This window comes from Pan paniscus, chromosome 16 (genome assembly GCF_029289425.2).
Source record: "Pan paniscus chromosome 16, NHGRI_mPanPan1-v2.0_pri, whole genome shotgun sequence".
NCBI lineage: Eukaryota > Metazoa > Chordata > Mammalia > Primates > Hominidae > Pan > Pan paniscus.
Genome location: NC_073265.2, coordinates 29565173 through 29578911, shown reverse-complemented (window position 1 = coordinate 29578911; position 13739 = coordinate 29565173). Strand labels below are relative to the sequence as shown.

The following is a 13739-nucleotide window of genomic DNA, read 5'->3' as shown; positions in this document are numbered from 1 at the left end:
GTGCCACCTGGGCAGAGGGCGCCACCTCTTTGGGCTTCAGCTTCCTCATCAATAAAATAAGTCTTCTACAACTAGATGGCTTCTCTAGTCTGATGGAGTTGGGAGGTGGAGGTTACAGGGACTTGGGGGAGGCCCTGCGGAACAACAGAGAAAGGGAACCGCCTCCCGCACCCAGAAACAGGCTGTTGTTGCTCTGCTGCCCCTTAGTGGCGACACAGAGAAACAGACACCCAGTCTCATGGGGATGGCAAGCTGGTCCTTCTCCATCTCCCCTGCTTCCTGTGGGCTTCTCCCCGGGGTGGGGTGGGGCCCCTCTTAGGGCACCTTTACCACCCACCGGCTCCCTCCGGGCTGCGTACATTCTAGGTAGACAGAAAAGCAGTCCCAGCCTATGCATAGGATACCCACAGCTATGCACAGGATGGCAAGCACAATTCACGCATGTCTTCATTCTGGAAGTGCTGATGGAGGTTCTTTAGTATGCAGGGGCACCGTGCCAGACACTGGGGATCCAGAGGCACTTGGCAGGTCATTCCTGCCCTCAGAGAGCCTCTGTCCAATGGAGAGCAGACAGGCCAACCACAGACTCTGGGGAAAGTGGGAGACTGTGGGGGCTGCTCAGAGGTGTGACGTCTTGTGTGAATAACACTGGGAAACACACAGTCAGCAGCTGCTGGTACCCCCTGTATGATGGTTGGTTTGTCTTGGGCACATACCCCTCCAGCCTGATGGACCAGAAGGCCTTTGCCCTAGGTGAGGGGAGTGTGTTCCTGCAGGCCCTTCCAGAAGAGCTGTGTGGCCATCCCACAGGCGATAAGCCTGTGCCCATGCCTTTACCCCCCTGCTACTCTCTTGCCCCCACCTTGTCTGGGAATGGGGGAGGGGGGTACACAGCCTTGCCTTATCCCTGTAGCTTCCTTACCCCATCTACACATCTCCTCCCCAGACCTGGTCCGGGCCTGAGTTCTGAAGAGGCTGGAGAGCATTAGGTCTCCCTCCCCAGCAAGTGCTCTGCGGGCCTCCCAGCTCCAACACAGTGCGGGGCAGGCGAAGGGAAGTTTGAGGCTTCTGGAGGCTTCTGAAGCCTCCTGAGGCTGGCGTGGAACTCAGTCCAGTCCACTGTATGGGGCAGGATGCAGAGCGGCTGGGAGAAGGAGAGAGAGTGTGTGCGTGTATGTGTGTGAGAGAGGCCCAGGGCACAAAGCCTGGGTGCGTCATGGTTGCTGGGAGAGTTTGACGAGTCTGACTCAGTGGGGACATCCGGCAGGAAAGGAAGGGAGAGCGCAGTGGCATTTGCAAGCAAGATGGGAACTCTGGGGTGGTGGAGATGGGGTGTGGGGCCAGGGGTGCTGTGCAAAGGCCTGGACAGGAAGAGGGCTAAGCTGGCGGAGCTGGGGGAGGGAGTGGGGAGGAAAGGGCAGTTCTGGAGGGGTGGAGGTTGGACCTCTGGCTGCCTGGGTGGGTCTGGGAGGAGAAAGAAGGCAGCGGGGGTTTCTGCTCTGGAGACAGAGGGGACGAGTTGTGGCATTTGGGAAACTGGCCTGGTCAATCAGGGATGTGGGGAATGCAGGGGCTTCTGATTCTCACCTGAGGGCCTGGAGGTCAGGGCCTTGTAGCTGAGGAAACAGACTCCACGAATTCCTAGTCCAGAAAGACCACCCTCCTCTCAGCACCCCCGAGCCTTGAGTCCCAGAGGCTCTAGGGTGGCACTGCCAGGCAGGCTGTCCCCCTGGGCAGGGAGACCAGCCTCAGCTGTATGAGGAAGATATGGGGGAGGAGCTTTCCTGAGAAGGGCTGATTCCTTTGCCAGGTTCAGAGAGGCTGAAAAAGCCAGTCTTGGAGAGCAAGGCCAGGAAGGGCCCAAACTTAGGGCCCGAGGGAGGAAGGCTGTTGACCAGCTCTGAACTGCCATGGCAAGGGCCCTGGAGGAATGCCTGGCTCACCATACCAAAGGGCTAGAGACCCAAACAACAGAGCCTCTTGGAAGTGGCTGTGCTTTAAAACATAGTCATGTGTCTGCTAATGACAGGGCTATGTTCTGAGAAATATGTTGTTAGGTGGTTTTGTCATTGTGTGAACACCACAGAGAGCACTTACACAAACCTAGATGGTACAGCCTACTACACACCCAGGCTATATGGTATAGCTATTGATCCTAGGCTACAAACCTGTACAGCAGGTTACTGTACTGCATACTGTAGGCAGCTGTAACACAGTGCTAAGTGTTTACATATCTAAACTTAGAAAAGATATAGTAAAAATATGGTGTACAAGATTTAAAATGGCACACCTGTATAGGGCACTTACCATGAATGAAGCCTGCAGGACTGGAGGTTGCTCTGGTGAGTCACCGAGTGAGTGATGAGTGAATCTGAAGGCCTAGGACATTACTGTCTGCTACTATAGATTTTATAAACACTGTACACTTACGTTAGACTAAATTTATAAGAATGATTTTTTGCAGGCATGGTGGCTCATGCCTGTCATCCTAGTACTTTGGGAGGCCAAGGCAGGAGGATCACTTGAGCCTAGGTGTTCAAGACCAGCCTGGGCAACATAGCAAGACGTTCTCTCTACAAAAAATTTTAAAACTACCTGGACATGGTGGCATGCGCCTGTTGTCCAAGCTACTCAGGAGGCTGAGGCAGGGGGATCCCTTGAGCCCAGGAGGTTGAGGCTGCAGTGAGCCATGATCATGTCACTGACCTCTGGCTTGGGTGACAGAGTGAGACTGTCTCAAAAAATGAAAAATTAAAAAATATATATTTTTGTTTCTTCAGTAATAAATTAACCTTAGCTTACTGTAACCTTTTTACTTTATAAACTTTTTAATTTAAAAAAACTTTTTGACTCTCTTGGTAATAACACTTAGCTTAAAACACAAACACATTGTACAGCTGTACAAAAATATTTTCTCTTTATATCCTTATTCTATAAGTTTTTTTGCTATTTTGAAACTTTTTCTTTTTTTTAACTTTTTAAACTTTTTTCTTAAAATCGAACACACACACATTAGCCTAGGCCTACACAGAGTCAGAATCATCAACATCACTGTCTTCCATTCCACATCTTGACCCACTGGAAGGTCTTCAGGGGCATTAACAGGCCTGCAGCTGTCATCTCCTATGCTAACAATGCCTTCTGGAATTCCTCCTGAAGGACCTGCCCGAGGCTGTTTTACAGTTCACTTTTTTTTGTTGTTGTTGTAAGTAGAAGAAATACACTCTAAAATAATGATAAAAAGTATAGTATAGTAAATACATAAGCCAGTAACATAATTGTTAATTATCATTATCAGGTATTTTGTACTGTGCACACTTGTATGTGCCATACTTTTGTGCGACTGTCATGCCGTAGGTCTGTTTACACAAGCGTCACCATAAGCACATAAGTAGTGCCCTGTGCTACCATGTTATAATGGCTACAATGTCACTAAGCCATAGGAATTTGTAGCTCCATTATAATCTTATGGGACCACCATCATATATGTGGTCCATTGTTGAGTGAAACGTCATTATATGGTGCATGACTGCACAGAGAAGACAATGTCCAACCTAAAAGAATGAATGACTATTGTTGTCATTTTAGGGATGTGGTAGTACTTGGTAGTCTAGGGGAGGTGAGCTTCTTGATCCCTTTGAATTACTTAAACCAAGGCTGATGAGGAGAAGGAGCAGGAGAGGGCAGGCGCATCTGTGTGCTGTAGGCCTTTTTCTACTCATGGGAGGCACAGAGGCCTACGCTGGCTGCCCATCTTGTCTGCAGGCAGGCCCAGGCTGGGGTCCTGCTGGGGCCTAGGCAGCCAGGCCTCCTGTGTGGGCTTGACCCACCAGGGAGAAGTCCCTACCAGTCTGTCTGGGGACGCTGGGGTGGGGCAGGGAGAGGTGCTAGGCAGGACCAGCCAGCTGCCAGTGCCCTGGTCCTCGCCCTCTGAGAGTGGAAGGGTGGGGGTGGCGGCCCGACGTTCCTGGCTGGGAGCCCAGAGGAGTCTTTTGTAATCACAACATGATCTCGTGTGCTGAGCAGCGAAGCCGGCAGGGAGAGGCCGGCAGAGGCCCGGCTCCGGTGGCTCCAGCTTTCCTCCCACTCTGGCTCCCCAGGGGCTGCTCTGGAATTCTCTCGGTGCCCGCCGTTGCCATGCACTCGGCTGTGAGTGGCAGTCTGCCTTTGGCAGGGGGCTTCTTGGGACTGGGAGGGGGGTGGGATACCAGGCAGCCACCCTCTGGGGGCAGCTGGGGACAGCTGGGGCTGGGAGGAAGAGGGCTGTGACTAGGGTCACAACAGAGAACCTGCATCCAGACAGAGAGGAACCTGGAATCTTGATGCAGAGACATGGCTTGCCCAGGGTGACTCCCGGGCTGGGGCCGCCAGGGGAGCTGGCTCTCTCCGCCCCGACTACCAGCAGCTTTCGGCCTGGAGAGGCTGGGCCCGTGGGAGCGGCTCTTTCCTCCAGGCTGGGCACAGGCCTAGGTGCGGGGTCCAGGGCCTGAGAGCCCAGGACGGAGCCAGGTCCTCTCCTTTTTCTCTGGTTGTGGATCTGGGAGCCAAACAGCTCCCCCCTCGACCTCCCGAATCCCCTGGCAGCTTCCCAGTCACGGCAGGTTCCGCTGCCAGAGCCATTTATAACTCCCATTCCAGGCTCTGCTCGGCAGTGAAGCTCCCTGGAGAGCTGGGGGAGGGGCACCCCACTGCTGGGAGCTGTGGCTTGGGGTATGAGGCCCTGACCTGAGCCCCCTGAGGAGGCAGGGACAGGCAGATGGGCCTAGCTGGAATGGGGGCTTGGGGCCTTCTTTGGGCCATCTCCCTAAGCAATCTCCTTCCTTCCTGGGTGACCTTAGCTGTGGGTCTGGGATCTGTTCCTTGGGTGGTGAAAATGTGAAAGCTGGGGACTGGTGAGAGGGGGACCCGGAAGTCAGGAGCTTGGGTTCCCTGCCTCTGCAGGGAACTCCCAGAGCCGAGTCCCCCATGAGCAGGCAGGAGAAGGACGCAGAGCTGGATCGGAGGATAGTTGCCCTGCGCAAGAAGAACCAGGCCTTGCTCCGCAGGTACCAGGTGAGTGGGCTGCCACAGGGCCGTGAGGAACCACTTGGCTGCCGCTCCCCGTGCCCCACACGTGGTGGTCTCCCTGCAGGCTCAGCAATGCGCCTCTGGGGCTGGGGCCAGGGGTAGGGTGGGCATGGTCCCTCTTAGAGGCTTGGTGAGGGTCCTGGGGATGTATGATGTGGTGCCCCTGCCCCCTGGTGTCCCCCTGGTGTCCCACTGGTGTCTCTCTGTGTAGGCCTATCAGCATCTATGTCTCTGTGCACCTGGGGGGCCACGGCGTGTGCTGACCCCCGGCCCTCCCACAGGAGATCCAGGAGGACCGTCGGCAGGCAGAGCAGGGGGGGATGGCTGTGACCACACCAGCACTCCTCCAGCCCGATGGCCTCACCGTTACCATCAGCCAGGTTCCCGGTGTAAGCCTCACCCTGGGAGACAGGGCTCGTAGCAAGGAGGTGGAGGCCCAGACCATGTCGGGGAAAGACAGCTGCCTCTGTTCCCCTCTCCTACTAACTATTCTGGGGTGCACCTGCCAGCTCCCAACCTCCTGCAGTCGGACCACTGCTGTCCCCACCAAAGAGCCACAGCTGAAAGCCCCCCTACCCCCAGTAGATCCTCATACCCTTTTCCAGTCCACAGCCTACCCCCCATCCTCATACCCTTTTCCAGTCCACAGCCCTGCGCCTATGCCACAAAGCACAGGCCACTCCTAAACCTCAAGCCCCAGGGGCTAAAACCCTGCAGGAAGTGGGGGACAGAGAAGTTGGGGCTGAATGCCAGGAGCAGTGTCTGAGGGACAGAGACCCATTGTTTGAGTGCTCTGGGTTTCCCAGCTCAGAGATGACGGGCCACTGTGGCATCTTGGGCCGCTGGGTGGCCCTGGGCCCTGGATAACCTCATGCCATTGGCATGTGAACACCCTGTGGGAGTCAGCTCTTCTGTGGGGAATGCAGGGAGGGCTGGGGTTGGAACCCAGGCCTGGGGAACCACTGAGAGGACCCAGCACCCAGGTCCTGCCCAGCACTGCCCATGTGGCCTGAGGGTCTTCGTTCTGCAGGAAAAGCGGGTGGTTAGCAGGAACTGGGCAAGGGGTACCTGTGGACCCAGAGTGACCAACGAGATGCTTGAGGATGAGGATGCTGAGGACCACGGGGGTACTTTCTGCTTAGGGGAGCTGGTGGAGCTGGCTGTGACCATGGAGAACAAAGCAGAGGTGAGCAGGGTGGGTGGGGAGTGCAGGCATCGGCGGGCAGCCTCTTCCTCCCTGGCTCTGCTGCACTGCCCATCTTCATCCTCCCCAGGGCAAACGGATTGTAAGTGAAAAGCCCACCAGAGCAAGGAACCAAGGCATAGAGGGGTCACCTGGAGGGCGTGTGATCCGAAGCCCCCCCACGCAGGTGGCCATCAGCTCAGATTCTGCACGGAAGGTGTGTCTTCAAGAGGGGATGGGGACATGGATCTGAAGGTCCTCACTTGGGGGAGGCAGAGAAGCTGAGTCAGATATGTCCCTCATTTGCGGGGACGTGGCCGAGGGAGCACATGCAGGAGTTCTTGCTCCTCCTCCCTTTCTCTGGCCAGTCTCTACTTTGGGTGGGCCTTGAAGTGGGAGACAGTTTAAGCCAAAGATGTGATCCAGCCCCCTCCCCTATTTAGCCCTGCTGATGGTAGCATGGGAGTGGGGGAGGGGGCAGGAGGGTGGAGTTGACTGGCCAAGTGCCAGGTGTGACCTCTAGGTGGCAGCAGCCCCTAGTCCTTGCCCTTGCTCACAGCTTCCAGGGCCCCTCCCACTCCGGCCCGTCTGCATACCCCTGCAACACCCCTGTGGGTTGGTGCTACGGAGATCCTCCCCATTTTACACATGAGGAAATGAGACACAGAGAGGTTAAATTACTTACGTAAAACACACAGCTAACAAGTGGATGGAAACCATTTCCACGGGAGAGCTGGAACAGACCTAATTTTTAGCTGGAGATGTGGAAACCTTGAGAGAGGAAGCGCCTGGAGTCTCCAAACCCCACTCCAAGCCTCTTCCTGCTTCTCTCCCTCACTCTGAGTGTCTTCTCCCTACAGGGTTCTTGGGAGCCCTGGAGCCGGCCGGTGGGGGAGCCCCCGGAGGCGGGCTGGGACTATGCCCAGTGGAAGCAGGAGCGGGAGCAGATCGACCTAGCCCGCCTCGCCCGGCACAGAGACGCACAGGGTGACTGGCGCCGCCCGTGGGACCTGGACAAGGCCAAGTCCACGTGGGTGGCTGGGTTGGGCAGGTTGCCTGTGGTGCGGGATGGAGCTGGCTGCGGGCGCTGCTGGGAGGGCTGCAGGGACCCTCCTCGGGGTTGAGAGGACCTTGCTGGGCATTCTGGTCGAGCCCAGGGTTCAAGGCTCTGGGTCTCCCGTCTTTCTTGGGCCCACCATCTCCCTGCTGCCTTCAATTCTGGGCCTGGGCTTTGGGGAGGGGGGTGTCAGGGTGGGGCCCGCGGCAGCTTCTGTGCACCAGCAACCTGACTCCCTCTGTCTACACAGGCTACAGGACTGCAGCCAGCTGAGGGGAGAAGGCCCGGCCAGGGCAGGCAGCAGAAGGGGTGAGCCCACACCTACCTCATCCCTCCCTTCCTTGGCTTTGTTCATCTTTCACCCCCTTGTCCTCTCTTTTCTCTGTCTCTTAGTCTCTTACTTATTTTCAGAGCTGAAAGGAAGCGTTGGAGAACATCTTCCTTCCTCTCCCTATCAGAGGAGGGCACCAAGACCTCCCATCCTCCCCTCTGAGCCCACAGCTCTTGTCCAGGTTCTGAGCAGAAGGCCCCAGAAGGAGGCTCAGTGGAAGCCGGCCCGGGGTCTCTTTGAGGTCCCTAATGGGTGAAAGTCCTGGTGGTCCTTCCCCAGACCTACTGTAGAAACAGCTCTGTGGAGTTCTGGTCCCCTTGTTTTATATATAAAGAAGCTGTGGCCTGAGAGTTGGGGCCAGACACCTAGCCATGGAGTGGCAAAGCTAGCACAGGACCCTATTCTCCTGACCCCCAGGCGAGGGCGCTTTTGGGGAGGCAAAACCCACGACTGGCCCCGAGGACTGACAGCTTCCTGAGGCTGGAAGAACTGGTGTTCCTGTTTTGGATCCTTTGTCACCCCACCTTTCCCCACTTCTTTTGTCCCCCGCAGGTCCCAGGAGCCACCGGAAACTACAGCCCCCACCGTTGCTCCCTGATGGAAAAGGTGAGTTGGGGAGGAGGAGGGGCCAGGTCTCGTCAGCTAAAGATGGAGCCGGCTGCTATGGGCCTCTTCTCTCCTTGGCCGACCATCTCTTGCAGGTCGGGGCGGGCAAGCCAGCAGACCCTCGGTGGCACCAGCCACAGGCAGCAAAGCCCGGGGCAAGGAGAGGCTGACTGGCAGGGCCCGAAGGTAACAGGTGGCAGGGGACAAAATCAAGACGGGCATCTGGGTGTCCCAATTTCCTGGACCAGTACAGGCCCAGGTGCCAGCTCCATCCCTGGGATCCCTGCCTCCTGGCTGACTGCTGCCTGGCAGGTTAATGAGATGCTGGGAGAGGCCATTAGCAGAGGCTGCAGCGAGAGCCTGGTGCCCGGGGAGGCTGGTGGTAATTACAGCAGCTCCCTTCCCCTGGGAAATGAGGTATGCCTTTCCCAGGCATTGCAGGCAGGGACATGCCTGGAGTCCCTACAGAACTCAAGGTGCTGCAAGTTTGGCCATAAACAGCAGCTGGGGACCCAGGATGGGCCCAGAGTGCGTGGTATTCAGAGGAAATAGTTGGATTTAGGGAACAAGGTCAGGCTTGGTGGGGGAAGCATCCTGGAGCCACATTCTGGCTCTGATCCTAGTCTGAGACCCTTGGGCTTTGGCTTCTGCCAGGGGTTTCTTTGGCAAGGAGGTGGAGGCCCCTCCTCTCTGGTCCTGCCATGGCTGCTCCTCTCTGCTGAGGGCTGTGGGGCTCTAGGGAGAGTCTGGGTCACCCCTGGGATTTCTCCACTGCTCAATGTGAGGCCTAAACCATGGGGTCCCAGCTCAGCCTTCCTCACTGGCTCTCAACTCCACCCCACCCCTCTATTCAGGCAGGGGGACATGGCTCTGGAGTGAAGTGGGGTGGGGCGTGCCATGAGCTGTGTTTCTACAGGTGGGATATGAAGGAAGACAAGGAGGAGCTGGAAAGTCAGGAGGTAGGTACTTGGGTATAGGATGGGGCAGGCTGGGGACGCGAGCCCTGGATTCATCAGCCACCGGGGCTATTCTCTTGTTTCAGGGAAGCCAAAGCACCAGAGAGACTCCCAGTGAGGAGGAGCAAGCCCAGAAGCAGAGCGGGATGGAGCAGGGCCGACTGGGGAGCGCCCCTGCAGCCAGCCCAGCCCTGGCATCCCCAGAGGGGCCAAAGGGGGAGTCAGTGGCTTCCACAGCCAGCTCAGTCCCCTGCTCTCCACAGGAGCCTGACTTGGCTCCTCTTGACCTCTCCCTAGGAGGGGCTGGCATCCCTGGGCCTAGGGAGAGCAGGTGTGTGCTCAGTCTGAGGCCTGGGGCCCAGGAGAGCCCTGTGTCTTGGCCAGAGGGCTCTGAGCAGCAGCCCCTGGGGTGGAACGATCACCAGGCTGAGCTGGAAGTCCAGACTTGCCCTGAGCCACAGAGAGGAGCAGGGCTCCCAGAGCCCAGAGAAGACAGGTCTGGCAAGGCTGGGGCCCAGCAGGGCCTGGCCCCGAGAAGCCGGCCCACGAGAGGAGGCAGCCAAAGGTCGAGAGGCACAGCAGGTGTGAGGCGCAGGACAGGGCGCCCCGGCCCGGCAGGAAGATGCTGAACACAGCTCCTGGGAGCTGGGGAGTCCCGGGGGAGAGGAAAAGGGAATCACTCTGTTAAAGGCCCTCCGCGTGATGGCCATGTGGTTGCTGGTGGCTTGCGCCATTGTCACTGAGCAGTGTGGCAAACTCTCCAGCATGGCGACCTTGTGAGGGCAAGGAGTGGCCTCCCTGCACCTCACACGCTCATCTCTGTGCACATGTGTGTTTTCACGCACGGGCACAGCCCCTGGTGTATTCCTGTACTGGTATCTGGCATCTGAGGCTGGTGCACCCTGACCTGGGCCTACTGCTGCCCAGGCCACAAGCCTTCTCCACTATGATGAGAGAACAAGGCTTGGTGGCACCCAGCACCTGGCTCTCCTGGCTCCCCGTCACCCCCCCAGGGCCTGGCCTCCCTCTCCAGCTGCAGGCTTTCACCTCTTGCCTGGGCTGGATTCCCCCAGTCCCAGATTCCCAGGATGCCCAACCAGGGGAATCCCAGTAACCATGTGCCAGCCTCCTGCCTCTCCTGAGTGGTGGCTGAGGCCTGGAGGAGGAGAGGCCACACAGCTGGCAGGGTCTGGCCTGGGCAAAGAAGAGTAGAGCTCACGTGTTCTCGGTGAAAAGGAGGCTCTCTGGAAAGTCCTCCTCTCTGAAATGGGTTGGGATGGGGAGGGACAACCTCCTCTTCCCACAGCAGCATGGGAGAGCTCACTCCCAGGCCCCCACACCCAGGTCAGACATCACGTGCACCCTGAATGTAGGCAAGGGCCTGGCCCTGCAGCCCAGGGTCATTTCCTGCTCTTTCCACTTCCTCTTTCCCCACCGTCCTGCACTAGCACCAGGGCCAGGCCAAGGCAAGAATCAGACAGCGACTCCACAGACAGAGAAACAACTTCCAGCTAAGTATGACATCAGGACTTGTCTTTCCTACTAAGCCTCCATCCCCGCCCCTCCCCTGAGGCCCACGTCTGCTGAATTATCCGGACTCCGCACAAGCTGTGGCTTCCTCTCAGTTCAACAAACATTTCCTGAGCACCCACTACCAGTAATCCAGCCGGTAGGCGACGGAGACTGCCAGCAGGAGGGAGGGAAGAAAGCCAGTCATCCGGCAGATCTGGGCTGTTCTGGGCCACAGGTGCCCTACAGGGCTGGGGGCAGGATGGCGGTAGGAGCCCCAGGGGACCCTCCCACCTCTGCCTGGCAGAAGCAAGTGCCCTTCTTTCTTGTTATGTGTGCCTTCTGCTCCTGAGCCCTAGTGTGGACCTCACCGCATGGTCCCCTCTGCCCCCTCCTTCTGGTCCTGCCATGGCTGCTGCTCTCTGCTGAAGGCTGTGCACCCTGGGATTTCTCCACTGCCCAATGTGAGGCCTAAACTGTGGGGTCCCAGCTCAGCCTTCCTCATTGGCTCTCAACTCCACCCCACCCCTCTATTCAGGAAGGTGAGGGGCATCTCTTTAGCAGACCAGACTGTTTTGAGAAGTGTCTCTCATACTTTAACTGAAGAGTCATGCAGATTCTAATGGTCTGGGGCCTGAGAGTTCGTCTTTTTTTTTTTTTTTTTTTTTTTTAGTTAGGGTCCTGCTGTATCACCTAGGCTGGAGTGCAGTGGCACAATCATGGCTCACTGCAGCCTCGAACCCTCCAGGCTCGGGCGATCCTCTCACATCAACCTCTTGAGTAGCCGGGACTGCAAGTGTGCCACCACGCCTGGCTAATTTTTGTATTTTTTGTAGAGGCAGGGTTTCACCATGTTGCCCAGGCTGGTCTCCAACTCCTGGGCTCAAGCAATCTGCTCACCTTGGCCTCCTAAACTGCTGGGATTACAGGCATGAGCCACCACACCTGGCCGAGAATTCGTATTTCTAAGAGGCTTCAGGTGAAGCCCATGCTGGTTCCTGGACCATGCTTTTGAGTAGTTAAGGGTTTGGACTAGAATATATGAAGGGCTGGGGGTGAAGACAGACTCTAGACTCTAAAGGTTGGTGGCTGGCTATGTAGGGGATGGGGGAGTGCTACCCCTGTCAGGTGGTGGGGGCTTCCTGGCTGCAGAGTTGGGTGGGAGACTTGGGGAAGATGCTTTGGAAGGCAGTGAGTGGGTGGTGTCAACTTCTAGTAGTGCAATGGGAGAGCTGGTCAGGGATGGGATGGAGTGAAGGGGGCAGAGGCATTTGGTGTGGGGTTGATCAGAGGAATTTTGGAAAGGCTTGGAAACATTCCTATGTATGTGAGACACACCTATGCCAGGGCAAAGACTCCAAGCTCAAGTTTTTCTCTTGCCTTCTAGTCACAAGAACATGGCTTTGGAGTGTGACACTGGCCTAGGAATCCATGACTCCCATAGGACGGGGCTAGGGGTAGAGGAGGTTCAGGCAAAGCCCTTAGATTTTGGAGACATCAGGCAGATGTCTCCAAAAATGATTGTGATCAAGAATCTGAATTATAAGATTCACAATCTGCTCCCCAACCCAGTGCTGCCAACTGTACAGCTGTGCCTCCACAAAGGGGCATATGCCAGGCTCGTCTGACCCTGGAATGAGGATGTAGGAAGCAGGCAGAGCTCCGGTTCAGCCCTCACAATGGGACTGAAGCAGGAGAGAAGGCTGGGCAGAAGGGCTGTGGGGAAGTAGGGCTTGTCTCCATGGAGTGACGTCCAGAAGGATGTCAGGAGGAGGGATATCACAGGAGTTATAGACATTGGAGGGAACAGAGACTGGCACAGGACCTCTTCATTGCAGGAAGATGGTAGTGTAGGCAGGTAACATTGAGCTCTTTTCAAAAAAGGAGAGCTCTTCTTCAAGATAAGGAAGTGGTAGTTATGGTGGTAACCCCCGGCTATCAGTCCGGATGGTTGCCACCCCTCCTGCTGTAGGATGGAAGCAGCCATGGAGTGGGAGGGAGGCGCAATAAGACACCCCTCCACAGAGCTTGGCATCATGGGAAGCTGGTTCTACCTCTTCCTGGCTCCTTTGTTTAAAGGCCTGGCTGGGAGCCTTCCTTTTGGGTGCCTTTCTCTTCTCCAACCAACAGAAAAGACTGCTCTTCAAAGGTGGAGGGTCTTCATGAAACACAGCTGCCAGGAGCCCAGGCACAGGGCTGGGGGCCTGGAAAAAGGAGGGCACACAGGAGGAGGGAGGAGCCGGTAGGGAGATGCTGGCTTTACCTAAGGTCTCGAAACAAGGAGGGCAGAATAGGCAGAGGCCTCTCCGTCCCAGGCCCATTTTTGACAGATGGCGGGATGGAAATGCAATAGACCAGCCTGCAAGAAAGACATGTGTTTTGATGACAGGCAGTGTGGCCGGGTGGAACAAGCACAGGCCTTGGAATCCAATGGACTGAATCAGAACCCTAGGCCTGCCATCTGTCAGCCGGGTGACCTGGGTCAATTTTAGCCTCTAAAAGCCTCAGTCTCCTTATCTGCAAAATGAGGCTTGTGATACCTGTTTTGAAGGGTTGCTGAGAAAATTAAAGATAAGGGTATCCAAAATAGTCTACGGCCATACCACCCTGAACGCGCCTAATCTCGTAAGCTAAGCAGGGTCAGGCCTGGTTAGTACCTGGATGGGGAGAGTATGGAAAATATACCTGCCTGCAGTTGGAGTTGGACTCTGTCTTAACAGTAGCGTGGCACACAGAAGGCACTCAGTAAATACTTGTTGAATAAATGAAGTAGCGATTTGGTGTGATCTCTGTCTACTTTGTTTTCTATCTTTTCCTTACCTTCTCTTCTAGCCTCATCTTTGCTGGGGGGGCGGGGGGTGGGGGCACTCAATGCACTTTCAGAGAAACAAGGAACGGTCTGTAAAGATTATCCGGCCCACCAGGTGAGCTTCCTTCAGTCCCATGGGGGTCCAGTGGAGTCTCAGCCTCGAGCAGTGCCCCTGCTTTACCAAGGAGTGTTCTTTGACCTCCCCTACTGGCTCCATCACA

General features: G+C 56.4%; 1 protein-coding gene across 5 annotated transcripts; it reads left to right on the top strand.

Moving 5' to 3' along the window:
* Nucleotides 1–3996: 3996 nt before the first annotated feature.
* Nucleotides 3997–13495, top strand: CCDC9B (coiled-coil domain containing 9B). Of its 5 annotated transcripts, none has more exons than XM_003826570.5 (11): nt 3997–4149; nt 4942–5052; nt 5349–5456; nt 6098–6253; nt 6342–6467; nt 7111–7280; nt 7558–7616; nt 8191–8244; nt 8340–8430; nt 9161–9203; nt 9287–13495. In XM_003826570.5, exons 1-11 carry the CDS (start codon nt 4006–4008, stop codon nt 9827–9829), a joined length of 1605 nt encoding a protein of 534 aa, XP_003826618.1. In that variant the 5' UTR covers nt 3997–4005; the 3' UTR covers nt 9830–13495. The 5 variants fall into 5 exon arrangements, with proteins under 5 accessions (XP_003826618.1, XP_054954596.2, XP_034794416.1 ...); XM_055098621.2 differs by having other exon boundaries at nt 5279–5456; nt 6210–6253; XM_034938525.3 differs by having other exon boundaries at nt 4122–4149; nt 5279–5456.
* The last annotated feature ends 244 nt before the right edge of the window (nt 13496–13739 follow it).